The sequence below is a fragment of the Clupea harengus genome, chromosome 13, assembly GCF_900700415.2.
Source record: "Clupea harengus chromosome 13, Ch_v2.0.2, whole genome shotgun sequence".
In the NCBI taxonomy this organism is placed as follows: Eukaryota; Metazoa; Chordata; class Actinopteri; order Clupeiformes; family Clupeidae; genus Clupea; species Clupea harengus.
Genome location: NC_045164.1, coordinates 6,322,096 through 6,348,086, shown reverse-complemented (window position 1 = coordinate 6,348,086; position 25,991 = coordinate 6,322,096). Strand labels below are relative to the sequence as shown.

At 43.9% G+C, this 25,991-nt stretch overlaps 2 protein-coding genes across 5 annotated transcripts in view; one reads left to right on the top strand and one right to left on the bottom strand.

The window, feature by feature from the left end:
* Positions 1–58: 58 nt before the first annotated feature.
* On the top strand, positions 59–14,182 carry LOC105890864 (E3 ubiquitin/ISG15 ligase TRIM25-like). Its single transcript, XM_031578997.2, has 7 exons — positions 59–745; positions 3,081–3,167; positions 9,928–10,161; positions 11,705–11,852; positions 11,991–12,147; positions 12,616–12,748; positions 13,334–14,182. The coding sequence occupies exons 1-7, from the start codon at positions 152–154 to the stop codon at positions 13,427–13,429; spliced, it is 1,449 nt and encodes a 482-aa protein (XP_031434857.1). The 5' UTR covers positions 59–151; the 3' UTR covers positions 13,430–14,182.
* A 998-nt stretch (positions 14,183–15,180) lies between these two features.
* The window catches only part of gbf1 (golgi brefeldin A resistant guanine nucleotide exchange factor 1), an 84,196-nt gene continuing 73,385 nt past the window's right edge, over positions 15,181–25,991 (bottom strand). For 2 of the 4 annotated variants that reach the window (XM_031579168.2, XM_031579170.2), the window contains 14 exons: positions 25,968–25,991; positions 25,763–25,857; positions 25,411–25,564; positions 24,116–24,341; positions 23,639–23,799; positions 23,004–23,250; positions 21,967–22,166; positions 20,170–20,320; positions 19,776–19,906; positions 19,450–19,551; positions 18,988–19,101; positions 18,570–18,747; positions 18,185–18,304; positions 15,181–17,532 (listed from right to left, as the gene is read on the bottom strand). The exon at positions 25,968–25,991 is cut by the window's right edge and continues 48 nt beyond it. In XM_031579168.2, the coding sequence (XP_031435028.1) occupies positions 17,273–17,532; positions 18,185–18,304; positions 18,570–18,747; positions 18,988–19,101; positions 19,450–19,551; positions 19,776–19,906; positions 20,170–20,320; positions 21,967–22,166; positions 23,004–23,250; positions 23,639–23,799; positions 24,116–24,341; positions 25,411–25,564; positions 25,763–25,857; positions 25,968–25,991 (2,163 nt within the window). In that variant the 3' untranslated portion in view covers positions 15,181–17,272. The remainder of the gene's footprint in view (positions 17,533–18,184; positions 18,305–18,569; positions 18,748–18,987; positions 19,102–19,449; positions 19,552–19,775; positions 19,907–20,169; positions 20,321–21,966; positions 22,167–23,003; positions 23,251–23,638; positions 23,800–24,115; positions 24,342–25,410; positions 25,565–25,762; positions 25,858–25,967) is intronic. The other 2 variants (XM_031579169.2, XM_031579171.2) reach the window with 1 other exon arrangement.

Genomic DNA, 25,991 nt, shown 5'->3' with positions numbered 1-25,991 from the left:
CTAATTACCACAGATACATTAATTACTTTTCCCGCGCCTGGCTCCCCTGTGCTGAGGCCACGCGATAACTACATATTTACTCAGAAACGAAAGCGTATCGTGTTAAAAAAGAGTCAACCGGCTTGTCTGTCATTATCCGTCTGAGCGGCTGATGAAAATGGCGCAGGCTTCTTTGAATGATCTCGATTCATATCGCTGTTCGGTTTGTTTGGATCCACTGAAAGATCCTGTAACTATTCCCTGTGGACACAGTTACTGTATGTGCTGCATCAGTGGCTGCTGGGATCAGGAGGAACAGAAGGCGGGGTACAGCTGTCCCCAGTGCAGAGAGACGTTTAGTCCGAGGCCAGCGCTAAAGAAAAGTACCGTGTTGGCCGAGTTGGTGGAGAAACTGCAGATCACAGATATCCAGTCGGATCCCCTTCAGCTCTCCTATGCTGGACCAGGCGATGCGGAGTGTGACTTCTGCATCGGGAGAAAACTCAGAGCCGTCAAGTCTTGTCTTGTGTGCGTGGCTTCCTACTGTGAAACTCATATTCAACCTCACTACCAATCTGCCACCTTTCAGAAGCACGCGCTCACCAAAGCGTCCACTAAGCTACACGAGAACCTCTGTTCTCAGCATAACCGGCTTCTTGAGCTGTTCTGCCGTACCGATGAGAGATGCATCTGCGTTCTTTGTACCGTTGATGAACACAGAGGCCATGGTACCGTCTCAACGGCGACAGAGAGGACTGAGAAGCAGGTACTATCTGTTGGGTTTAAGGGGGGGGAATCCAGATGTTTCCAAACCCAATACTCAATCTGCAATATACCTGTACAGGGTTCCCGCGGGTCCTTAAAAAGTCTTAAAATGTCTTAAATTAAAATTCGGGTAATTAAGGTCTTAAATTGTCTTAAATTTCACGTAAAGTTGCTGTAGGTATTAATTTTTTTGCCGGTGCGCTTAATGACGATGAGAAAGCACAGTGGCGCATCGTAAAACATCTAATAGTTGATTAATTTAGTATTGTGTGAATTGAGTCTCCGCAATTTAATAGCACGTCGGCTACAGACGCTGACGTCAGGCCGCGTGTCGCCATTACACGGTTGTCGATGTGAGGTTCAAAATGCAAAGAAGATGGGGAAGTGCAACGCAGATTTCGGTGCCTGAGCCAATTGAACACGGTCGCTAGGCAGATTCCGTGGGGCACATGTAAAACTGCCCCAGCTCCCAATGTAAACTTTTACCTGTGTAGCTCGCGCTCATTGGTGTTTTCATAGCAACAGTCTTATGACAGTGAAGAGCAGGCAGCATTTCACAGAGCAAGCACAAACAAAACTAGCCAATCAACCTTTTAACAGAGAAAATACCGAAAGGTAAACGGTAAAAAGTGTGACTGTATTTCGCACAAAAAGATTAAAACATCGCGACGTGCAGAGGGGAGAGAAGGCAAGAGTCAACGGCAGATCAGCAAACGAAGACTGAAAAATAAACGGAGATGATAGCTAAAGGTAGTCTCTTAAAGGGGCAGTACACATTTTCTCGTACTCAGTGTGTTCAAGTAACAAGATTAACTATAAACAAGATAGAAAAGATAGTATAAACAAATCATAAAATGGTGAAATTTCATGAAATAAATGCAAACAAAATGATACATTTTTGACTCCAATAATACTATTTTTGCAAAAGCAGTTTGAAGCTGTTTTTTGTATTTATTTATATTTATTTAAGTATACTATAAACTGTTGTTTACAGTTAATGTAATGTTCATAGTTTGAAGTTAAAAAGTTTGAAGCTGTAGTTGGAAGCCAAGTGTTTTGTATGTATTTATATTTATAATATACTTTAAACAGTTAATATATTGTTCAATTTGAAGAAAAAAAATTGCCTTGGCAATAAAAAAAGCCTTTCTTTAATGTCGTCAATCGTCGCTTTGTGCTTTAAAAAAAAGTATCGGTTCAGGCACCGTTTATGCACCGGTATCGTTTTAAAAGTATCGGTTTAGCACCGGTATCAGAAAAAACCCAAACGATACCCATCCCTACTAACGACGATACAAGTTCAGACGCCACCTCTCAGTCGGCTGTAACAAGTTTCATTTCACCGCCAGACACCCAAAAGGCAGAGGTACTGTGGGTTCTCCATACTGTGACGAGGCACAATTTATTTAAATCTAACGATGACATACGTGGCGTCTTTGCTGCCATGTTCCCCGATTCGCAGCTTGCAAAGTCATTCACCTGTGGTGAAAAAAAACGGCATATGTCGCCAAATATGGCATCGCTTCATTCATCAAGAAGGAGCTATCGTGCAGCGTTAGTGAGAAACCATATGTTGTCATGTTTGACGAAAGTATGAATAAGACGACAAAGAGCAAACAAATGGACCCTCATTTGCGATTCTGGACTACTGATGATGAATTTGGGATGTTACAAAACAATGGACCTCTATTCATTGGTTTCTCTCATGAAGAGTCATGTGATAACATTAATGTTTTCAAACAGTTATTATTTTCATTATTCGATATGATTCCTTCATGCAATGCATTGTGTTGTTTAGTGTAATCCAAACTTATGTATGTTATGTTGGCTCTGTTCTGCATCACAAAGGAACAAAACAAATGAAAATGCCAACTGTGAGCTTTGATTGTTTACATCTATATTGGCCAAACAGTGTTGAAGGGTTATTGTCAGTTATTATACTGTCTCCTAATTTCAAAAAAAGGTCTCATGAAAAAGTATTTTTGCAGAGTTTACACATTTCACATAGTTGATAACAAATTGAAAACTTTAAGTTTTGATTTCCATTGTAGGAGGCAATAAATTGAGTATTCCAAAGAAATTGTGACATTTTTGGGTCTTAAATTATATTTGTTGAGGTCTTAAAAAGGTCTTAAAAAGCATTACATTTTTACTTTTGAAATGGTGCAAGAACCCTGCTGTATGAATAGTTTGGTATTCACAACATTCCTGCTTCACAATCCAAGTAGCCTATATGAAATGGGTGGCAATAGCTTGACGTGGCAATAGCAATATGCCTTCAGTAGATTTATTTCCTAAATGTTACGGTGAAAGACTAGGCTATTATTGGCCCTTAGGAGGAAACAAGAAAGATATGCCAGCAGACGATCGAGAAGAGAGACAAGGAGCTGCACAAGATGAAAGAATCTTTTCTGATTTACAAGGTGAGTGCTGAGTAACTTTAATGCTTGAATCCAGGCTATGAAGCTTTTTCTTTACTTATGGAGGCGCACCACCACTGGTTTCTATTGAATCAAAGCCATGTGTTTGTTTTTGTAACAGTTTAACACACCTTTCAGAGTTGGCCCCTCTTCACCGGCTCAATGAGCAAGAGAGAGCAATGGTGGTCGAGTAGGCTAAGCTAGAAAGTGAATTAAGAGAGGGAGTAAACAAGGCAGTGAATCAGAGGGGGAAAAAACGTTATTTTGTGATTGTGTAAAGCACAAATAAAAATGGCCACACCTCCACACAACACTGCGAGAACGAATTTGAGTGAATGCAGCCAAGGTGCACGCTTCATCCTCTTGTCTGCGGTAATTATAGTTTATTATTCAGTACTGCTAAAACCAGCAATCAACATACAAAATTATATATATAATTGGCGCGAATGTGATAATATATATTGTCGCGAATTTCAATCTGATCCAAATTATTAAAGCGTTTATGTCCTGCAGATCAGTGTTCATTTTGGCAGCTATTTTAGATGTAGTCTTAGTCTTTAGACGAAAATGCATATTAGTTTTAGTCATTTTTAATGTTTCTTATCCTTCTTAGTTTTAGTGTAGTTTTCGTTGACGGAAACTCAGAACATTTTAGTCTAGTTTTAGTCACATTTAATAGTCCATCTTATAGCCACATTAAACTCCTTTCCTTCCCTTCTCAGGCCCAAAGGGAGAGGTGCCACCTGGTGGTCACCATAAACAAAGCACATTCTGCTTCGTACATAACATTTCCTCCCCGCTAAGATATGTTGTCAATAAACACAAAGGATATTTTCTTTAACACAACAGAAAAGATTACAGCTCAAATAATAATGATGGGGATGTCCTATTATACTGGAAACAATATGTCTCAGAACTCACACAGTCTTACAGCGTTATATTGATTATACAATGTGTTCACTCAGTACCGTAACGTACGGGTGGGTGAGTGATCCTCACAGGATAGCGTCTTACTGTCTCTGTTACCGCAGTTACACCAGTCTGTTGTGGTTCAGTGGACTGGTGTGTTTTTGGAGATTCTGTGTGCTGAGGAACTCGATCGTCAGGCTCTTGTGGGTGAGGTGTATTAGAGTGAAGTGTGGTGCAGATATCACTCTGGGATAGGTCCTCTGGTAGAGAAAGGTTCACTGCAGTCTGCTGCACCTCTGGATCGGGGCGTGTCAGCATCTGATCCACATGGCGTTTCCATACCCCTGGTACTTCCACATTTACCCTGTACGACACTGGGCCTGTCTTTTCCACAACAGTACCTTGTGTCCACTTCTCCTCCCCCTTCCTATAGTCACGCACAAGGACTGGATCCCCAACATCAAACTGCCTGTCTTTTGAGTGTTGGTGGCGGCGTTGTTGTTGGGCATCCTGTGATCTGTGCACTGTTCCAGCAACACTGGGTTTCAGGAAATCCAGACGAGAACGCAGCCGGCGTCCAATGAACAACATGGCAGGCGTTTCAGTTGTTGTGGTGTGGGGGATGTTGCGATATGCCAGCAGGAACGTGTCAAGGCGTTGTTGCACCATTCCGGTGCCTTTGGATGATTTTAAAGCCTGTTTGAATGTGCGCACAAAACGCTCGGCCAAGCCATTGGTAGCAGGATGATACCGCTGAGCGGATGTGTTTGACAATTCCATGGCGACTAAAAAGGCCCCTGAGCACTTGAATGGTCTTGCTGGCTGTAGTGCTGTCCATGATATGCACTTCTAGGCCAGGCAAAGTAGCGTTTTTCGACAGACAAATTGTAAAAGAACTTTTTGCAGCTTAGATCATTTCTCTGAGGTGTCCAGAACAACATACTAAAAGTCCTAAGAAATCCTAGTTGAGGAAATATGTTGAATTCTCATCAATCCGAGATGTGTGCCAATAAGGCCAGGCAACATTACACCCTAACGGGGCTATTTTTTTCCTTTACTCCTATCAAAATGAAACTTTACACAATGAAACTACCCATGAAGGTAACATTTTACCTTTTTTTTAAAAAAGTAACATTTTTTGTATTACAAGTTTCTTTGAAAATTAATTTTAATATGCAAATGAGCTATACACTAATCGAATATGCCCAAAATACACCCAAATAGGCTTAATTTTTTCCTTTACTGGATTTAAAAAAAAATAAACTTTAAAAAGACCACAAAATAAAAAACACCAAAAAAAGCCCTCCCCTGTTGTTGCTACCTTGTCGTGGTGGGGAGGCTTGTGTGCCTCCGTGACCCTGAAGACTATACCGGCGGGGGGTTATACCCCTGGCAGGTACTACCAAGCCAGGCAGTTTTCAGGTTAGAGGCCAGTCTAAAAGCAGCATTGCCATCACCCATTGGCAGTAGGATGATTGGATGAAGATTGGGCCGATGTATTTGTTATACATATGAATGGTGTTTATGCCTATGCAAATTAGGACGTATTCAATAAGTGTGGAGCTCATGTGCATATTCAAATTCATTTAAAAAGAAACTTGTAATACAAAAAAAGTTACTTTTCATGTATACTTTTACTATGTAAAGCTTTATTGTGGTAGGAGTAAAGGAAAAAATTAAGCCTATTTGGGTGTATTTTGGGCATATTCGATTAGTGTATAGCTCATTTGCATATTAAAATTAATTTTCAAAGAAACTTGTAATACAAAAAATGTTACTTTTCATGGGTAGCTTCATTGTGTAAAGTTTCATTTTGATAGGAGTAAAGGAAAAAAATTGCCCCATTGGGGTGTAATGTTGCCTGGCCTTATTGGCACACATCTCGGATTGATGAGAATTCAACATATTTCCTCAACTAGGATTTCTTAGGACTTTTAGTATGTTGTTCTGGACACCTCAGAGAAATAATCTAAGCTTCACAAAATTCTTTTACAATTTATTCTACTTTTGGCTCCAAAAGGGGTTAGTTTGCCTGGACTATTCAGGCCACTTGGAATGGGCGTCCACAGTGATCAGGTACACATGTCCTTCAGAAGGACCTGCAAAGTCCACATGTATCCCTTCCCAAGGACTGGATGGCCACATCCAAGGGTGTAGAGGTGCTAGCCCAGGTGCTTTTTGTACGCTCTGACACGGGGGGCAGGATTTAGCGTGAAGCTCAATTTGAGAGTCGATGCCGGGCCACCACACATAACTGCGTGCCAAGCTCTTCATCCTCACTACACCTGGATGTGCTGTGTGGAGCTCTTTCAGAACCCGGGGGCGCAGTTTAGGTGGCACAATCACTCTCATACCCCACATGAGGCATCCCTGTTGTATGGTGAGATCATTCCGGCGCAACAGATAGGGCGACAGCTCTTCGCCTGCGTCCTTTGCAGCTGGAAAACGACCAGTGGAGACAATTTCTCGGACACGAGACAAGGTGGGGTCAGACAGGGTGTCATGTTTGATCTCGGTGTTACTGACTGGTAGTGTGTCCAACTGAGATGTGTAGAACACCTCTACTGCGCCTAGCTTCTCTTTATGTGTGTGGGAGAGTGGTAAGCGTGAAAGTCCATCTGCATTTGCATGTAGTGCACCTTTCCGGTATTGGATGGTATACTCATGCGCTGATAGGAGTAGTGCCCAGCGCTGCATTCGGGCGGCAGCCATTGATGGTGTACTTTTCACTGGACTTAAGATGGAGGTCAGCGGGCGATGGTCAGTGAGTAGGGTAAACTTGTTACCATAGAGGTACTGATGGAACTTGCGAACTCCAAAGACTATCGCTAGCGCTTCCCTCTCTATCTGAGCATAGTTTTGTTCTGCCTTGCTGAGTGTTCGTGAAGCATACGCTATAGGTCGTTCCTCTCCATCAGGCATAGCGTGCGAGAGCACAGCTCCGACCCCATATGGTGAAGCATCGCATGCAAGGCGAAGGGGCAGCTCAGGATTGTAGTGCGTCAATACTTCCTGTGACACAAGGAGTGCTTTTGCTTTCTGGAAAACTGTCTCACAGTCTACTGTCCACTGCCATTGCTTCCCTTTGTTAAGCAGTTCCTTCAGTGGTTTTAGGACAGTGGCTAGATCAGGAATGAAGCGTCCATAATAATTCAGCATCCCTAGGAAAGAACGTAGCTGGCTGACATCACATGGTGCTGGTGCTTCCACAATAGCACGTACCTTCTCTGGTGATTTGTGGAGCCCAGACGCGTCAATGATGTGGCCCAAGTATTCCACAGACTCCTGGAAAAACAGACACTTCTCTTGTTTGAGATGCAGGCCATACTCCTCTAGCCTGCCCAGGACTGAATCCAGCGCTTTGAGGTGAGTCTGTTCATCAGGACCACTGATGAGGATGTCGTCCAGGTAACAGTGTGTGTAAGGCAGTCCGAGCAGTACTTGGTCCATAGCCTTTTGGAACAAGCCAGGTGAGGACGCTACGCCAAAGGGCAAGTGATTAAAGCGGAATAGCCCTTTTTGTGTGGAGATAGTCAGCAGCTTGCAACTGGCTTCTATACTGACTGAAAGAAATTAAAGACACAGCAGCCCCAGTATCCAATTCCATTTCCATTTTCTTTCCATTTACTCTAGGCAGCACAGAGATTCTGGAATATTTCCCTTTTTCAGACAAGGAATACAGTCCCAACTCAGAGTCAGTGTCAGATTTAGTCTCATCACTTTCACTAACATTTCTAGCATCAACATGATGAATTCTCTTCTTTCTATCTTTAACACTGCGCTTGATTGTATTACCTTTCTGTTTCCATTCTCTGTCTTGGCTGCTTCTGGCTTTGCTGCTTCTGGCTTTGCTGCTTCTGGCTTTACCCTTACACATGCGCTTGGTATGGCCTTTCTTCCCACACTGGTAACAGTCGCGATCTTTGTACCAGCAGTATTCATCCCTATGGTTCATTTTCCCGCAGCGGCGGCATTGGTCACCTTTTTGGGAAATCATTGCATGCACTTTAAGTGAACCGCTTAATTGCTGCACGTCGCGCGTGGCTGTCTCTGCCGACACAGCACACTCCACTGCTTTGTGAAAAGTGAGATCCTTCTCAGTCAAAAGACGCTTCTGCACTGTTTCACTCTTTAGTCCACAGACAAATCTGTCCCGTAGTGCGTCTTCTAGATAAGCACCGAACTCACAAAACTCAGAAAGTTTTTTCAGTACTGCAACATACTGTGCCACGGTTTCCTCTTCCCCCTGATTTCGCTTGTGGAAACGGAATCTTTCCGCTATCACGAGCGGTTTTGGAGCGAAATGGGCTTGCAACACGTCCACAACACGTCCATAATCCATCTCCCCAGGCTTGTCAGGAGACACCAAACTGCGTAGTAATCCATAAGTTTTAGGTCCCATCACACTAAACAACACCGGCACTTTCTTCACTGTTCTGATCTCATTAGCCAGAATGTAATGTTCAAAACGCTCAATATACGTTGCCCATTGCTCACCGGTATCATCAAAGGGATCCATATTTCCAATTATTCCAGCCATGATGCGTCCGCTTTCAATGGATTGCACCTCAATGACAGATTCTTCGGAAGAAGATTGGCTCATCACCTCTTAACAGCTACACGCTAGCTCACTAGCTAGCTTCCAACGTGGTTGTTCTTTTGTTCTGTCTTCAGAACTACGCACCTCGTCGCCAATTTATGTCATGTTCCCTGTATGTTTTAACTAGATGCAATCATCCACATGTACACACAGAGAGGGACACGAAACCTTGTAGCTTGTTCTACAATTTAGCTAGTCTGGTTTATTGGGAACGTGAATTTATACAGGACAGAGGTGCCACCTGGTGGTCACCATAAACGAAGCACATTCTGCTTCGTACATAACAGACCCCCTGTGTTGTGTCTACAACGGCATAATAGTCTAGCTTGCAGTACTTCAATTGTGGATACAATTAGTCTCTAAGATATATACAGATCTACTCGTATATGCCTACAGCTGAATTCCAATTAATTCAATGTAAACAATAATTTTAAGGCAATTCTTAATTAACAGTATTATCATTATAATATAAGAGAATATCAAGTCTAGATTTTGAAGATTCAAATGATGTGATAGCACAATACAACTACTATGCCTTCCTGGCCTTAGAGCTAAATCAACCACATATCCTTCATATGAATTGCTGTGCATTCTGATAACCAACAGATTTAGCTAGACGGCTAGTTTTGACAGTGGAAAGTGGTGCCAATGATAATAACAATTGCCCAAATAGACAAGGATATGTAAACCAATCACATATTCATGTATGGCACGGTGGCTCAGGTGCTTGCACTGCCGCCTCACCCCCCGCTTGGGGCACTGTTGGTACTGGGGGCAGGTTCTCCCCAGGCCTTCGGTGCTCAGGTGGGCTCTCCCCCGGGCCTTTCTGTGTGGAGTTTGCATGTTCTCCCCGTGTTCACAAGGGTTTCCTCCACATAGAACCCCAACACAAAAACATGCAGAAGAACAGAAAAAGATCGCTCTCCTGAAAATCAATCACACACACAATTTTATTTTTGGGGTCTACTAATACATACTTCAATGTTCCCAAAACACATTCTTTTTCTCATACTGTACATCTCTAACCCTCTGTCTGAAACACTGTTAGAGCTCCTGTTAGAGGCCCTCTGGGGGTACAATATTCTGAAATTTCTCTTCTGTCTGAAACACTGTAAGAGCTCCTGTGTGTTTAAGCCTGACATTTCTCTTCTGTAGGTTAAGACCTTTACACCTCTTGCTATTATTCGTCTCACTTAGCCACTCTGTGAATTTCCCACATCACACTAAGTATGGACCCTTCTCTCATACCTACAGGATGCAGCACAGGAGGCAGAAGAGCACTGTGAACAGGTCTTCACTGAGCTGCTTCAGTGTGTTGAGACGGCGCACGCGAAGGTGAAAGACAGGATCAGAGAACAGCAGATGGCAGCAGAGAGTCAAGCTGAGGAAACCCTTAAGGAGCTGGAGCAGGAGATTGCTGAGCTGAAGAGGAGAGGTGCTGAACTAGAGCGGCTCTCACAGGAAGACGATCACATCCATTACCTCCAGGTAACTTCACCAGCGTTGTGCTCAATAGTAGAGCTGCCCCAATAAAACTGTGTATTATTGGGTTACGACACTTTTTCATGATACTGGACAGGTACTTTGACCACTTGTATCACTTTATTAATGCAATACCTACTTAATGCCTGCAGACTGCAACATTACAGACTCAAATCTTTTTTATTGTCAGGACTATCATATTAAAGCTGTCTAATGTATTAAGAACTATACATACCCCATAACAACACACCATAATATGACCGCTGCATAAATTGAGAGAATAAGCAAGTATTCGGTGAAATAACAAGATATTTTTCCGTTCCAAGAATCGTGAATAATTACGTTTCTATTAACAATAGACTGAAAGGTTTGTTGTATATCTTATTCTGAGTGAAAATGTAAGTAGCTATAGTTTGTGGATGTGGTGGCTGTACACTGATAGGGTGTGGTTATGTTCTGTGGTCCTGAAACCTGTCTAGTGAATATTAGGATGAGTCTGACTTTATAACAGATATATTCATGTGCTAAATTTGAGTATTTTGTGAAATTTACATATATGCTACAAAAGAAGCTTCATTGTATAACTGTGCTTGCCATTTACTAAAAGTATGCATGTATTCAATTGATTATTAGTTGGAGGCAAGAATATGTTTTGAAAACAATGCTAAATGAGTAAATGCTACACATAGGCCTACAAGTATCAACATTTATAACATAAGTTTAAATATAGTCACAAGCGGTGATCATCGGATCAAGCAGAATGTGAGAACTACCCCTGTGAAAGGTTGAATGGTTTGACCACTTCAACAAGTGAAAGAGGACCATTTGAATTTTGTAAATGTATGATTTAAAGACAAAATACATTTTTAGGATAGACAAAACCAGAGGTACAGGGGAAAACATGTAGCTTGTTGTAGAGGCATCTTATTGCTGATTTGTTTGAAATGGGGTAAATAGCTTCTATATGCCATTATGAATGAGCCTACAAAGTTCATCAAGATTGGCCATTCACTCAGGCAAGTATTGGCTGCTGAATTTAGTTTGGCTGTTGGTGGCCGTTTTGTTGAGAGAGCCAAATGGAACTTTAGGAGACTTGAGCCAATGTAGCCAAGCATACAGTAAGCACACCAAATTTCAGAATTTTAGCTTAAGCGGTTCTTGAGATATTGAAATGTGTCAGTTACAGCGCCCCTATGGACAATGGGGGCAGGTTCTCCCCAGGCAATATCCTGGGCCTTTCTGTGTGGAGTTTGCATGTTCTCCCCGTGTTCACACGGGGTTTCCTCCACTAAGAACCCCAACAGAAAAACATGCAGAAGAACAGAACACTCTCCTGCCTGTCCCTGCTTCTGAAGAACTGAAAGCCACTGCCTTGTCTGTCCCATGATTTCACTGTAGGCAATAGACTGAAGTTTGACACCATGTCCCTCTAACGGGAAAGTGATTCTGGCACCAGGTGTTACTTGTTATCAGGACATAGGGCCCTGTGAATGGATCATGATTTCCACTGCTAACCCTCCATTTTCTCTCTCTGGGTATTGGAACATAGAGCTTGCAGCGAATCCCAACCTCAAATGAAACGAAGGATTTTAACCCACCACACTTGTCATTTGAGCTCATGAAAAAATCAGTCAGTGAATTCAAGGACGAAGTTGAAGATGTCTGCTCAAAGATCAAGGAGAAGGTTTCTAAAGAAGGTAAGAGAGATGACATTACATGTGTTTTGGAAGTTGCATGTAAGTAAACAGACTTTTTACCAGGTAGACAGATTTGAGTTATAGAAATCATCATATGTCAACATATTTTCTCATGTACTTCTCTCTAAACTACTGCAGTGGCCACCATCTTTTTTGAGGTACCTGAGTTTAGTCGCCTCAGTGGTAAAGTCTCAAGTCCTTCACTTCTGACCTGGAAAAGCTATGTGAAGCCACTATTGGGAAAAACAAAATGTCTCTCCTTCTTCCTGGATGCCAGTTCACAGATCCACTGGAGGTAAGCAATACCTGTACTGCATGCCTCTGAGGAAATGCCGATAGTGAATTATTACTGCTGCAATGACATGTCAGACTTGAGTATACTCTTCCATTAACTTAGCATGTCAGACTTGAGTATACTCTTCCGTAAACTAATTATGCTTCTGATGTATACATACCTTACAATTAAAGGAAATTTCACACTTTGCCAAAGTTATATTCACATACAATACAATAGTGGGATCTATTTTATAAAACCCACCAGATTTGGTTGGTCTGTTTATGATGTAACGTCATGTAAGTCCAAGTGCAAGAGACCGACCGTAGCTTTCTGTGTGGGACTATGTCAGTGATGAATGAAGGTTGACTGAAATAATGTCAGATTGCATTAGAAGGGTTTTGATGTATTTGAAATGTAAATTGCTTGTCCAGAGGATGAGTTCTGATTTCACTGATGTATTTCACCTCATTGAAATATGTTTTCTAGGTCATGTCAAGCTGAAGCAATTCTGACGGTTATCAACCATCAGAATAATAACAACTCATTCAGTCGAGAAATAAACCACAGATTCTGTGCTGAGCACCCAAATCAGGGCTATCCCAACTTCATGCCATGGAAAGTAAGTTTCAGTTAGAGGCCAGACTCCAAGGGTGGGCCCTTTCTTTGTCCTCCTGCTGTTTTTATACCACATAGTCTAAAACATATGGAAGGAATCATGTATCGTCCGCCAGTCAGTATAGGAAAATAAATTCTGACAGGACAAACAGTTTTGTCTTGAAGGAAAGTATTTCCCAATGCTGACCAGCGGACGACACATTACCCATTACATATCAGACCTCCGAACGCTGGGATGGCCCATTCAATTCAATTACATTTTAGCCACATTCTGAGGAGCCGTATAATAAAGAGATATATTTTTGTTTAACTACTTACTGGAACTTGCTGCGTCCTTGAGCGTGCACCTGATGGTCCCTCAGTAGGGGTGGGGCTGGAGTCTGTCAGGTGCCAGATCGTTTGATTTTTCACACACTCACTCACACACACACACAAATGCATATCTTAGTTACTGACCTATTTTCCATCATTTGAACATGTTTATGTTTAACGAGCCAGGAAAGGAGCTGGCTTGTTACATGTATGTATCTTTTAATTCATGTAAGTGTAAATGTATGTTACTAATCATGTCGATTTTACACATTTTCAGGACTTAATGGATCCGGAAAAGGGATTTGTGAAAGATGACAAAGTTTCCTTCATGGTCACTGTCCGGGCTGATGAGGTTGAGCACATATCAACTTAATATAGTTATAACAACAGCAATAATAAACAAACATATCAACTTAATAAAGATATAACAGCAACAATAGTAAACGAACATAGGGGGTACTAGATGGTGGAATGATTGTCCTCGTTGTTATTCAAGAATTCTCTTAAAAAGCTGTTCTCCGCTGCAGTTTCATTTTCCTTCCCTACCTCCAGCCCCTTCTAGTCTGCCTACTAGTAATAAGGCCTTCCTGCTTGAGAAAATGTGCATTGCCAGGATCGATTAATATAATTACACAATACAATATATTTGATTCCTTCAATTAAAAAAGTAATGGACATTAGAAATGACATTGTCTCAGCCCTGTGAAACTGTTTTTGAAGAGGAATAAACCATTCCTAACGAAGACTTGCCAGATATGTTGGCCTCAGTCTTACTCAGGATGTCCAGAAGGACGCTTTAAGAGACTCACCTTGAACTCAGAACCCTTGAAGAGAAGTGGGCAACCTTCAGGCTCATCGCAGAGGGCTGAGTGGAGCAACATGTGATCAGTCTCATCCAGGACATACCTGGGCAGCTGTTGAAATGTTAAATGCTTGTATGTTTGAATCATTTGATTAAATGGGGGAAATAAACTACTCTGGTGTAACACCATCCACCACTCAGCAGCCTTGACTGATGCCTAATTCAACAGCAGTGATGTTTCATTCCATCTGAGATTAAACAGCAGTGATGTTTCATTCCATGTGAGATTAAACAGCAGTGATGCTTCAGGCTGTTTACCTCATGCCTTGCTACTATCTTAGACTCTCAGGTCACTAACAGACTACCTGTGATGCAGGTGAAGGCAGCAGATCTATTCCACGTCACTTTTCTGAAAAAGGGTTGTGTAATAACCATCAATTTACTGTATTAGTAACTTAAATTGGATCAACTTTTGGATCTAAAAGGCACTTTCACTAAAAGTCAGTGGTTCCCAAACACCACTGTACACAGATTGTGACCCTCAAATAGCATGTCACCTGTTTTAATAATAACAAAACAGATGTCCATCAGCTGTTGCATAGCTTTTCTTCAACATTGACTTTTCATTTGAAAAGTGAAACATTTTCTATTTAATTTAATCAGTCAGTTAAATTATTATTTTTTTTTTTCAAATTTGATCAGATCTCTTGAATATGGATCAAACCTGGTCTGATCAAGTAGTTTTATGATTGGTTATGTATCGTTCCATTCTTTGGGTTGGTTCATGTTAGGCACATGTCCATGTTATTAATAATTCGTCTAGCTATCCCTTCTAACATGTAGGATAAACGACAGACCCTGACCATATTATACTTGACCAAGTACAAAGTAGGCTATAAACTTATCACCAAAATGGTAAATTACAGGCTACTATGCTGTGAGAGCACTGCCATATTTAATTTGACCTGTAGTTTGTTGTTAAGGGTTCTTGTAGGGACTCTCTCCTTTTATAAGACCGTGCAGAAGCAGGGCTGAACAGAGTGAGGATGCAACCTCAGGTACTCCACATTCATCAGCCTCAGGTACTCCACAGTCGTCAGCCTCAGGTACCCCACAGTCCTCGCCTCACCTAAGGAGCACTGCAACAACTTGGGTTGCAGGAGCAGAAAGTAAGTTATGATTTTGCCATCTCACGATAAAGGTTTGGAGTAGACGGGGATGAGGCATAATATTAAAAAAAGCAGAACAGAAAGGTTGTTGCTTAGGAGTGACTAGCTTTGTGTTTTTCACTGCATTACAATGAATCAGACATCAGACATGCATGTTCTTTACCTTATATTTATTACATGATAAAAAGTACATGACCATTTATTTATATATACACAATATTTCCAGGTTTAGCTCAGAATTAGTTCTCGATTTCGGCTAAGATTGCAGTACAACAGACAGAACTGAGCTTACGCAGTGGGAACTGCCAGGAACCGGAAGAGACACAGGAACTAGGTTCTCTGGGAGAACCTTCCAGGTGACTCGGCCCCTCTTTTCTCCAGTCCTGCGTTCCCTATGTGGATCCGGTCTAAATAAACACATCCTTTACGAAAGATTCAAAGCAGCCTTTCCCTTCCTCTCTCTGCTGATGTGCATGTGTGTGAAAGAGAGAGAAGGGAGGGCCGTTGCCTTCCGATGTAGCGATGTGGTGTGTGTATATAAGTGTGTGTGTGTGTGTGTGTGTACTGGGGAGACTGCTGTAAGGCTACTGGCGTGTGGAGTCCAACAGGCTTTAAACACCACGTTGAGGGAGATTCTCTGGGCAGCCCAGGAGGATTTCACACTGACTTTGGTCTACGGAGAGTCTCCTCTCTTAACTTCCAGCTCACACGGCCATATCCTACAAACATGGCTTTTGCCAGCTAGTTTAAGTGTTGTTTTTCACAGAAAAAAAAGGTGGCGGGGAGTTGTGGAGTACCAAATGTGAACTCTTCTTAATTTTCTCAAACTGTGTAATAGATACGATCAGTCTCGCAAAGAATTTGTGACAATTACTACACTGACAAAACACTAGGATTGGATCCTGGCCAATATGCCTGAAGTCATGGTATGAGAAAGTCGAACCAGCTTTGTCCTGTGACTATGGCCATGGAGGACTGAGAGACCATGTTCTCCTCCAGTGTGAAGTGATGCTCTCAGGACTCTCACAGAAGACCAGTACCGTGGTAGATCACATCGACATGCCACACAACCACTCATATTACACACAACAAAACTCCTTTAAGTAATCTCTTTAAGACGTGGAAATCATTTTCAAAATAATAAAAATGACAATAATAAAATTAAAAACCTGACTCTGGAATTCAAAGGCTGGATCAGCTATTAGCAGCACCCTTTCCTCCCCTATAACCCCCTCCCTGCCACGACTAACCACTCCCACCTGTGGAGGAATGTTCTAGAACGGCTGCTGCATCATAATAAAAGCTCCGTGGTCAGGTGACATGTGTAGAGCAATGAGAACTCTAAAGCTGCTGTATTCTCCAATACACCATCCCCTTTCCATTCTGTGAAGGGTTGTTACTACACTTGACAGACACATGAAACATGGCCGTTCCACCATCAACAGGTTACAGCTCAGTGTCATGCCCAGAAGGACGTCTCCAATGCCCTCATCTAATTAACTCTTTGGATTTTCCTGAAGGATTTTATGTTGTAGTCCTCTATTTCATATTAAAATATAATGGTGTGTGTGTGTGTGTGTGTGTGTGTGTGTGTGTGTGATAATGAAAAAATAACTGCCTCTCTGACTGCTGCTCCATATTAGCTGGTAGTGAGCCCCCTGCTGTAGAGACTAGAGTTAAATGTGTACACTAACATGCGGTACCTAATCTGGCTGAGTGGCTCGCTTCAGTCCTGTCTAAGCCCTGACATGGTGTGTGTGGCACGCGCAGGGGTCTGGGTGAATCGGCCATTGTTAGTTAGAGGTCTACACAGACAGTTGGCTCTGTCCTGCACTGGGTCATAGGTCCAGGCTGCTCCTTCAGGCTCTAGCTTAAAGAAGAAGAATCTTAGTAATAATAACAATAATAAATATCTGAGTTTGAGAGGGAGAGACTAGAACCAAGGAGGACACAGCCAGACCGCAGCTACACCTGACAGTGCTCCAGAACTGCTGCTTTTAAAGAAAGTAAGTAAGTGTGTGTGTGTGTGTGTGTGTGTGTGTGTGTGTGTGTGTGTATGTGTGCTTGTGTGTAGGTCATCAGTTTTTAATATGTATTTTTCTGTATATGGTGACCATGCTGCCAGTTACGATTCATTCGGTCACAGGCCCCTTTGTGAAGTAATTTCCTTCTGAGTGATTATATCATTTCCTTTCCAGCACTGATGGTATGGGTTGAAAGGGGGTCGAGGAGTGGGGCGGGGGTGTTACTTGACCTCTGTGGGGTCGGTAGGGACAGAAGGTCGCGGGGTGGAAAGAAGGGGAACAGGAGAGGAGGCCTCAATGAGGGCAGGGTTTAGGATGATTGGCAGGGACATGGGCGGCACGCCGACCTGTAGGGGCGAGGCCAGAGGCTGCAGGATGAGAGGTGATTGGCAGAGAGACGGGGGCGACTCAGGGGAGGCCATCTTCACTGGGCTGGACATCGGAGGGGTGGAGGGGGGCACAGGGGACAATCTGTCTGTGCCTGAGGAGGAGAAAGAAAAAAAAGAACAGATAAGGGCTTGAGACTAAACACAAAAAACAAGAAGCTCGGTTAAGAAAACTGCCCATCTTTACAGCCTTTTTTATTGACATCTTTACTAAGACGACAGCAAGACCAGGGTGTGACAGCAGGTGATAAGAAAGCACTACTGAAGCAGTTTAAGTTATTCAAGCAAACTTTCCAAATTAAATTTTTACACAGACAGTTCAAGTTAATTAGGTATCCTTACATAATTAGATTTTAATTATTAGCATTTTAAGCAATTAAAGCATTCTAAGCAATTATAAGCAAATTACCTATTTGTTTACACACCACTTGCAACAACAAGTGAATGGAGCTGATTTTTTCCTGCAATTCTAATGGCAATTTAGCAAATAGCAAAAGTAACAGCTGGTGATGTAAAGCACTTATTCCCAGGGAGGTGCAAATGCATTTTTAAGTTAATTAAGTAAACTTGCCAAATTACTTACTTACATTTTTACAATTTGGAGCAAACTATCTCTTTGCTTCTATCTCACTTGCATGTTGCTTTGAAGAAAAGCACCCTCCAGATGACTGTGATAGTAATTAACATGTCAACTAACTAGTTGACTAACTGTAAGTGTAATTAACATGTGAGCGCTGCAAATCTCACCGTTGGCACTAGGTGGGGCTGTGTTCTCCTGGGGGGAGGCTGGCCGGCTGGAGGGCTTTGGCTCAGTGGGGGGAGGGAAGGGAGCTTGAGGGGGCTCTGCTGGCACACTGGGCACAGGCTCTGTTCACACACACACACACACACACACACACACACACACACACACACACACACACACACACACACACACACACACACACACACACACACACACACACACACACACACACACACACACACACACACACACACACACACACACACACACACAAAGAGAAATTCTTGATCCCAATGCAATAAGAGAGCACCATGGGGTTATCGCGTCTGTGTGTGTGTGTAAATTAAATGCAGACTGTGTTATAGTACGCATGTGTGTGTGTTTTACCGGGCATGACGGCCTGCTTGAAGAGCTCCTCTCTAAGGTTGGGCAGGAAGCAGTCGATGCGCTCCCAGGTGATTTCCCAGAGTGCCGAGTAGCCGCTGCGGGAGTCTGTGCTCTGGAAGATGCCCGCCGTGTCCATCACCAGCAGCATGTTCTTCAGAGACTCAGGGATCGCCTCCAGCTGCACAAGGCAAAACACCACCACAACTCCAGTTAACACACCAATACCACAACACCCCAGTCAATACAACAGCACAACTCAACTACAGGCCACACTACACAGTAATCCAGCAGTCAACAGCAGACAGCAGTCATTACAACACAGCACCAGTCAGAGGTACACAGGCATCAGTCAATAAAACAATACAACCCAACACCAGTCAAAGCAACAATACAAAACAACAATGTGTGTGTTTCTCACCAGTAAGTCACTGGAGCCTGCGTGCATGTACTTGTCCATGAAGTCCAGGATGGTGAGCCACAGGGCAGCGAAGGTAGGCAGAGACAGCAGAGGGGACAGGTGCTGCAGGAAGACCTGAGCGCGCGCACACACACACACACACACGTTGGAAAGGGACACACAGCAAAACACAGAGATTATCTGTCTTTGTGGGAGAGACACAGCAATTGGGAGGTAGATGTGTTTGTGTATGAATGTGTGTGTGTGTGTGTGATGGAGAGAGAGAGTGAGAAAGAGAGAGAGTGCATATGTGTGTAAGCAAGGTGTTAGTGTGTGTGTGTGTGTGTGTGTGTGTGTGTGTGTGTGTGTGTGTGTGTGTGTGTGTGTGTGTGTGTGTGTGTGTGTGTGTGTGTGTGTGTGTGTGTGTGTGTGTGTGTGTGTGTGTGTATGTATGTATGTATGTATGTATGTATGTATGTATACCTTTGAGAGCAGAGTGCAAGCTCTCATGCGCGTTTCCTCCATGCCCCCTACGTCAGCAGGACTGATGTTATCCAACAGTTTGGTCAGAAGGGGAAACAGCACCTGGCAACACAAAACACACACAGGGCTCAGAGGGTGCTCAGTGTGTTTCTCTCCTTTCTGAAGAAGTTCTCCTGGTGTGTAGTATTCAGGATGAGTGTGTATGAAACTCCATGGAACTTAGTTTGTGTGTGTGTGTGTGTGTGTGTGTGTGTGTACATTTGTCGACTGAGGTCTCCTACGGCCAGGTGTTCATTATGTTCATGTGTGGTGTGTGTGTGTCTCACCTTGTTAAAGCAGGACTCCCACTCAGCAGCATCGAGTGTCTGCAGGTCGTGCACCAACAGCGCCCTCTGGAGGTAGGTGAGGGCCTGCATGCGCACCTGCCGCCTCGCATCACAGCACAGCCACGCCATACCTGAGGGGAAGGGTAGAAGGTGAGTGAGTGAGAGTGAGCGTGAAAGTGAGAGTGTGTGAGAGAGAGAGTGAGTGTGTGTGTGTGTGTTTGCCTGAGAGAGTGTGCCTTTTATGAATGCGTGAGTATGGATGTAAATTTGATAGTGTGTGTGCCTTTCTCTGTATGTATGTATGTGTGTGTGTGTGTGTGTGTGTGTGTGTGTGTGTGTGTGTGTGTGTGTGTGTGTGTGTGTGTGTGTATGCATGCTTGCGTGTGCGTCCCACCTTGTAGCAGAGGACACCAGCAGCTGGTCCACAGTGTGTGGGAGTCGGCCTCAATCTTCCTGCCAGCTGCCTCTAGATGGCGCTGTTCCTCGGCCCAGGAGCTGTAGATGCTGGCGGCACGCGTGTGGAGTGTGTGCATGAGGTCCAGCAGCTGCACCAGGACACATTAAATGTTCACATTACCTTCACTCCAGCATTAGCATTGTATTAACATTATATTAATCAATGCATTCATATTAAGCACATTAAGCATCGAGCTTACAGCTATTGAGCAATTAGTATTGATTTCACTAGACGCTAATGTTAACTTCCAGCTACACTAGCTCTTGGCTACAACAAACCCATCTCTCTGTTATGTTACTCACAAGCGAGCACACTAAAACCGCATGTGACTCCATGCTTTGGCAGGGTGATGTGTGGGAATGAATGTTGGGAGGGGAATATGCAGGGAAACCTTTCAGGATGCACTCCGGTTTCAGGGCTCAGCGCAATGATCGTGTGGTAATTACTTGATTAGAAATGACACAGTACCCTAGGACAATTGAAATGAAACGCATCCCATGGCTTACACATCTGTGGCCCTCTACAAACAGGGCAGCTATCTAAGCCCTTCTTGCATATCTTTATTGTAAAGACTACCGTTTACTGAAGCAGGACATCAGCAGGAATTTGAAGCCGTTTCAGAACAAACTGTTATCATGAAAATATTTTCCATCGGTCAACACATCCATAACCATTTATAATAAAAGCCTGTTGTCATTTTGGTTATGGAGGAGAAAGCTAAGTCTGTGTCTTGAATAGATGTTTTTGTTCCTGACCAGTCTAATGGTCATTGCCTTAATGGAAACTTGTGCCAAGTCCTATTGCGCAGTTGAGTGTAACCCGTTTGTTGTCCTGATTTACTGTCATTGTATTAATCGTAACACATTTGACTGTTATTAGGATTACTTGTTGTGCGTTTTGTCATTATTATGTGGGACGGAGGCTGTTGCACACTTGGAAAATTGGTGAGAAATATCAGAAGCAGAGAGGAATCCTCTCTCCCCTCTTCCGAAACTGATCGCTAAGAAGGAACAGCACCAAGGACAGAACTTCAGAACTTCCCACATCTGGCCCAGACTAGGGTCAAGTGATTGATGGATTGGTCTCAGTAGCCGTGTGGGCCAAACCTGATGCTTGAACTTAGTTCCTGGGCCAGGGAGCGTTTACCCTGTACTAGGCTAGACTTAACTAGGAGCATCTATCCTGTACTGGAGCGTTTACCCTGTACTGGGCTAGGCTTAAACAGGGCGTAACCAGGAACTCAAGCCCTAGCAACAAGCCCAGCTCAATGGTCAGGGCCAGAGGTCCAAGGCCTGGTGCTTAGATGTCACAATGAATAGTTACTACGGTTACTGTAGGTTCTGTCCAGATCAGAGTCATAGATGAAAGAGGCATTGATAACATTTTGTTTTGTTAGATATTAAATTGTTCCATAATCGCAAATAAGTACAATGATGCATTCTTACACACTAGTAGAGAGCAGTAAACTTGATGGAGATCTTAAGTCAGAAGCTCTATACAGGAAAGGTTGCTGATTGTCCATTCTTCTCTTTCTAAGTCTATAGTTGCCCCACAATCTCTATGCTTCTCTCACTGTGGCCAGCACAGGTCAGATGGCGGTCACACTCAATGGTTTGGGCTGGAAGGTTGGAAGGTCAGAGGGCATGTGGGAAGGTTGAAAGGTGAGGGGTCGTAGGTGAGGGGAAGGCGATGACGGCAGGCGGGTAAAGTAAGGGAAAGGGCTGTGTTACTTACGTCCTGACTAACCTGTAAAGACACCGTGTGGTAGCTGGCTGGCACGCCCTCGTCCTCCTCGTCGTCACTATGGGAACGGGACAGGCGCTGGCTGGCCTTGGCACGGCGGGAGGCGGCCTCCTTCTCACGAGGCTTCTTGCGCAGGCGGCTCGACTTGGAGTCGTACTTGTGGCTCTTCTTCTTCTCATGAGTGCGGTAGCCTAGGGGACGATGGAGAATGCACGCGCACACACACACACACACACACACACACACACACACACACACACACACACACACACACACACACACACACACCAAACACCACACAAAACAAAAAAAAACACAGCACACAACACACACACAACAACAACTTGTGTTAATCTCCCCTCCTCAACAGCCACAGACAAACAATCCTAAGAAGGGCAGCCTAATGAGTCAGAATTTCCCAATCTTTGCTCCTGAGCGAGTTTGAGCAGCGGCTCTGCTGAAAGGGCTGGTAATTTAGCAGAGACAGCCGTAAAGCCTCCTCCTTTCAGGCAGAATCCTCTGCTCACAGCAAGAGCTTTTCAGTGAGCGCTGACGCTACTTCCTCCAGGCACTCAGGGAAGCTCAGGACGGGCCACAGCAGGCCGCTTTGGACCAGAGAGTGCTCATCAAGACAAGGCGTGTGTGTGATGAGTGATGGCCCCTGTGTGTGACTGTGTGGGAGAGTTTTATGTGTGTGTGTGTGTGTGTGTGTGTGTGTGTGTATGTGTGTATGTGTGTGTGTCAGAGTGTTTTATATGTGTGTGTATGTGACTGAGAGAGTGTTTTATATGTGTGTGCACACAGCATTCTGCCACTGTACAGAAGGACTTCTACAAGCATGAACATGATTTTGACACGGGTGGACACAGAGTTGTGCTGTAGCATGGTGTGTGTAGAACTGTGGGAGAGGTGTGTGTGTGTGTGTGTGTGTGTGTGTGTGTGTGTGTGTGTGTGTGTGTGTGTGTGTGTGTGTGACTGTGACTGAGTGTGAGTAAGTGTGAGTGTATACATGCATATGTGCTCCTCACCTCCGTTGAGGCTGGCCTCCACAAACACGCGGATGGTCTTGACACAGAGCTCGAAGTTCTCGGGCGTGACGTGAGCAGCGTCGCGCACGATGAAGGAGAGCGACTCCACACACTTGATGAGGGACTTGGTGTCGTGCAGGCCCATGTCCTGGCCCAGGGTCAGGCTGTACTGGTTCACCAGAGGGAAGGTCAGAGGCTTAGAGCCACCGGCCCCTCCCTTACTGCTGTCCAGGTCATCCTTACCCACCTACGCACACGCACACGCGCATACACACCCATGTTAACACACACAGATGTACAGACACGCAAAAAATATAAAATAATGGACGCATAAGAAAACACATAGATTCATAATGCTTAGTGACATTACGAGCTAAGCTATCCCTCTCTGTATGTATTCTTAAGAGAATAAACCTTTATGTAAATACACCAAAGTGTCAATCTGTATATAAGTGAGTGAGTGTGTGTGAGTGTGTGTGTGTGTGCTAACCACTAACCGTCCACATTTGGGGTGGATCGGGATATGGAGCTCTTTTTCTACGTGTATGTATGCAAGTGTATGTATGCAAGTGTGTGTGTGTGTGTGTGTGTGTGTGTGTGTGTGTGTGTGTGAGAGAGAGAGAGTGTGTTCTCACCACTAGCCAGCCGCTGTTGGCCACATCCACGTCAGTGGTGGAGCGGGGGATGCGGCTCTTCCCGTGTTGCTCGTTGTAGAGCTCTGAGTCAGATGTGTAGCCCCGGTCCACAGACACCTCACTGGGGTGGTATGAGCTCACCTCACTGTCTGACTGTGCTCCTGTACACACACACACACACACACACACACACACACACACTCACGCTTGAATCACCAAGCTTTACCAACATTCAGTATAATTAACGGCATACTGCATTTTAAACTATTTATTTAGTGTTAGGAATGACTACCTTTATTACATTCCATATCTGTCGATGTGAAGTGTGGCTAGCCAAGTTTGCTACACTGGTGCAATGAAGAGAGTGTGTGTGTGTGTGTACTTACCTGTGAGACTGTTTGAACCCCAGTCTGTGTGTGTGTGTGTGTGTGTGTGTGTGTGTGTGTGTGTGTGTGTGTGTGTGTGTGTGTGCAGTACCTGTATCATTATCAGTGTTCCCTGCACTCATCTGCAGAGCCGCTGGTGGTTTGACTCCCGCTCCGATGCACTCGAGCAGGGAGAAGAGTGTGTACCAGTCCTCGGTGCTGTGGATGTTGGCAGCGTTGGTCTTGAGCAGCTCGTGGAGACCATAGGCCACCTCTCTGCTCACGCGAGACAACACGTGAGGCTTCATCATCAACAGGAGACGCTGAGACAGCAGTACCTACACACACACAGACAGACAGACAGACAAAGGTTTAGGTTATAGGGGGTGTGTGAACATATTCAAATGGAGATTTTGTTCATGTATGTGCGTGCGAGCGAGCACACGTGTGTGTGAGCGAGCGTGTGTGTTAATCATGTGTGTGTTAATCGTATGCTTTTGTTATCTGAAACATGACGTTTCTGTCTCTGTTTGTGTGCTTAAAAGTGTACCTTCTCTGTGTGCATAAGCGAGGGCTGATAAGAAGAACTACTAGTCCTTATTTTAGGGCCAATGATTTTCCGTTAAAAAAAAATGCATTTTCCGTTTCACATTTGGTGAATTCCGTTTTTTTCCGTTTCAGCTTATTTAGGGTAGATTGATGGCTTAAAATGAGTGAATAATATGTGCCCTTCTTAGATTGTTGTTTGCCAGCCATCAACAGAACAGAAGACTAAACATTTTTTGTTTTAAATGCGATTGGGAAGTGAATGTGACTGAATATGGCTTTAGCGGAGGTGTGTGGGTCAACGGTTGAAAAGGGGGCCGTGGCCGGAGCAGAGTTCAGCGCAGACGTGACATTTTCTCAGTGGTTTTGTTCTTTAATTAATGTTTGTTCATCGTTGCAATCGTTGTTGTGTTTATTTGAAAGAAATATAGCCTTGCAGCCCAAAATACAGGGGAATTTGGGCGATTTGTATGCACAAAATGATGTTTCCCTCTGAAAGTTGCAATTCCGTTTCAAAAGGTTCATTCTGCGAATTCCGTCCGTTTTCCGTTATCGCGGAAAATCATTGGCCCTATTATTTCCTGCCTTGCTGATGCATTACGTTGCAAAAAGCGGGCTCTCTCTCTAGTCCTCTAACCTGTGAGCTGATCTCTTCTCTTCTCAGTAATCTGATGGCCAGTCTCTGTGTGTGTGTGTGTGTGTGTGTGTGTGTGTGTGTGTTTGTGTGTGTGTGTGTGTACCTGTGAGCTGATGTCTTCTCTTCTCAGTAATCTGATGGCCAGTCTCTGTGTGTGTGTGTGTGTGTGTGTGTTTGTGTGTGTGTGTGTGTGTTTGTGTGTGTGTGTGTGTGTGTGTGTGTACCTGTGAGCTGATGTCTTCTCTTCTCAGTAATCTGATGGCCAGTCTGAGGAGGCCCACCACTGCTCTCTCCACGAGGAAGCAGCTCTCATTGGCATGGACACACAGATGGCACAGGTGGTCTCGCACCGTCTGCCACACACACGACACTCGGTCCCTACACACACACACACACACACACACACACACACACACACAAGGATGGATAGGATTTTATAAGAATACTGAATCAATATGAATCATGATAGTGATATAGACTACTACAAGATCGTTATCATTGTGACTTATTCTTCATTTTTCACTCAAATGTTTAACCAGTTGTGTGTGTGTGTGTGTGTGTGTGTTTGTTTTATACCGGTTCTCCAGTACAATCCGAAGCAGCATCTCAAGGCAGAAAGCAGCATCCTCTTCATCATATGTCTCTTCATCAGGCGTCACAGAGATCAAAGCCTGCCCCACACACAAACACACAGTTAATCTACTATACATGTATTCATCTGACACACAGCGACACACACACAGCGACACACACACAAAATACAGCAAGTGGGCAGTCTCACCTTCATGAGTTCCTGAAGCGACTC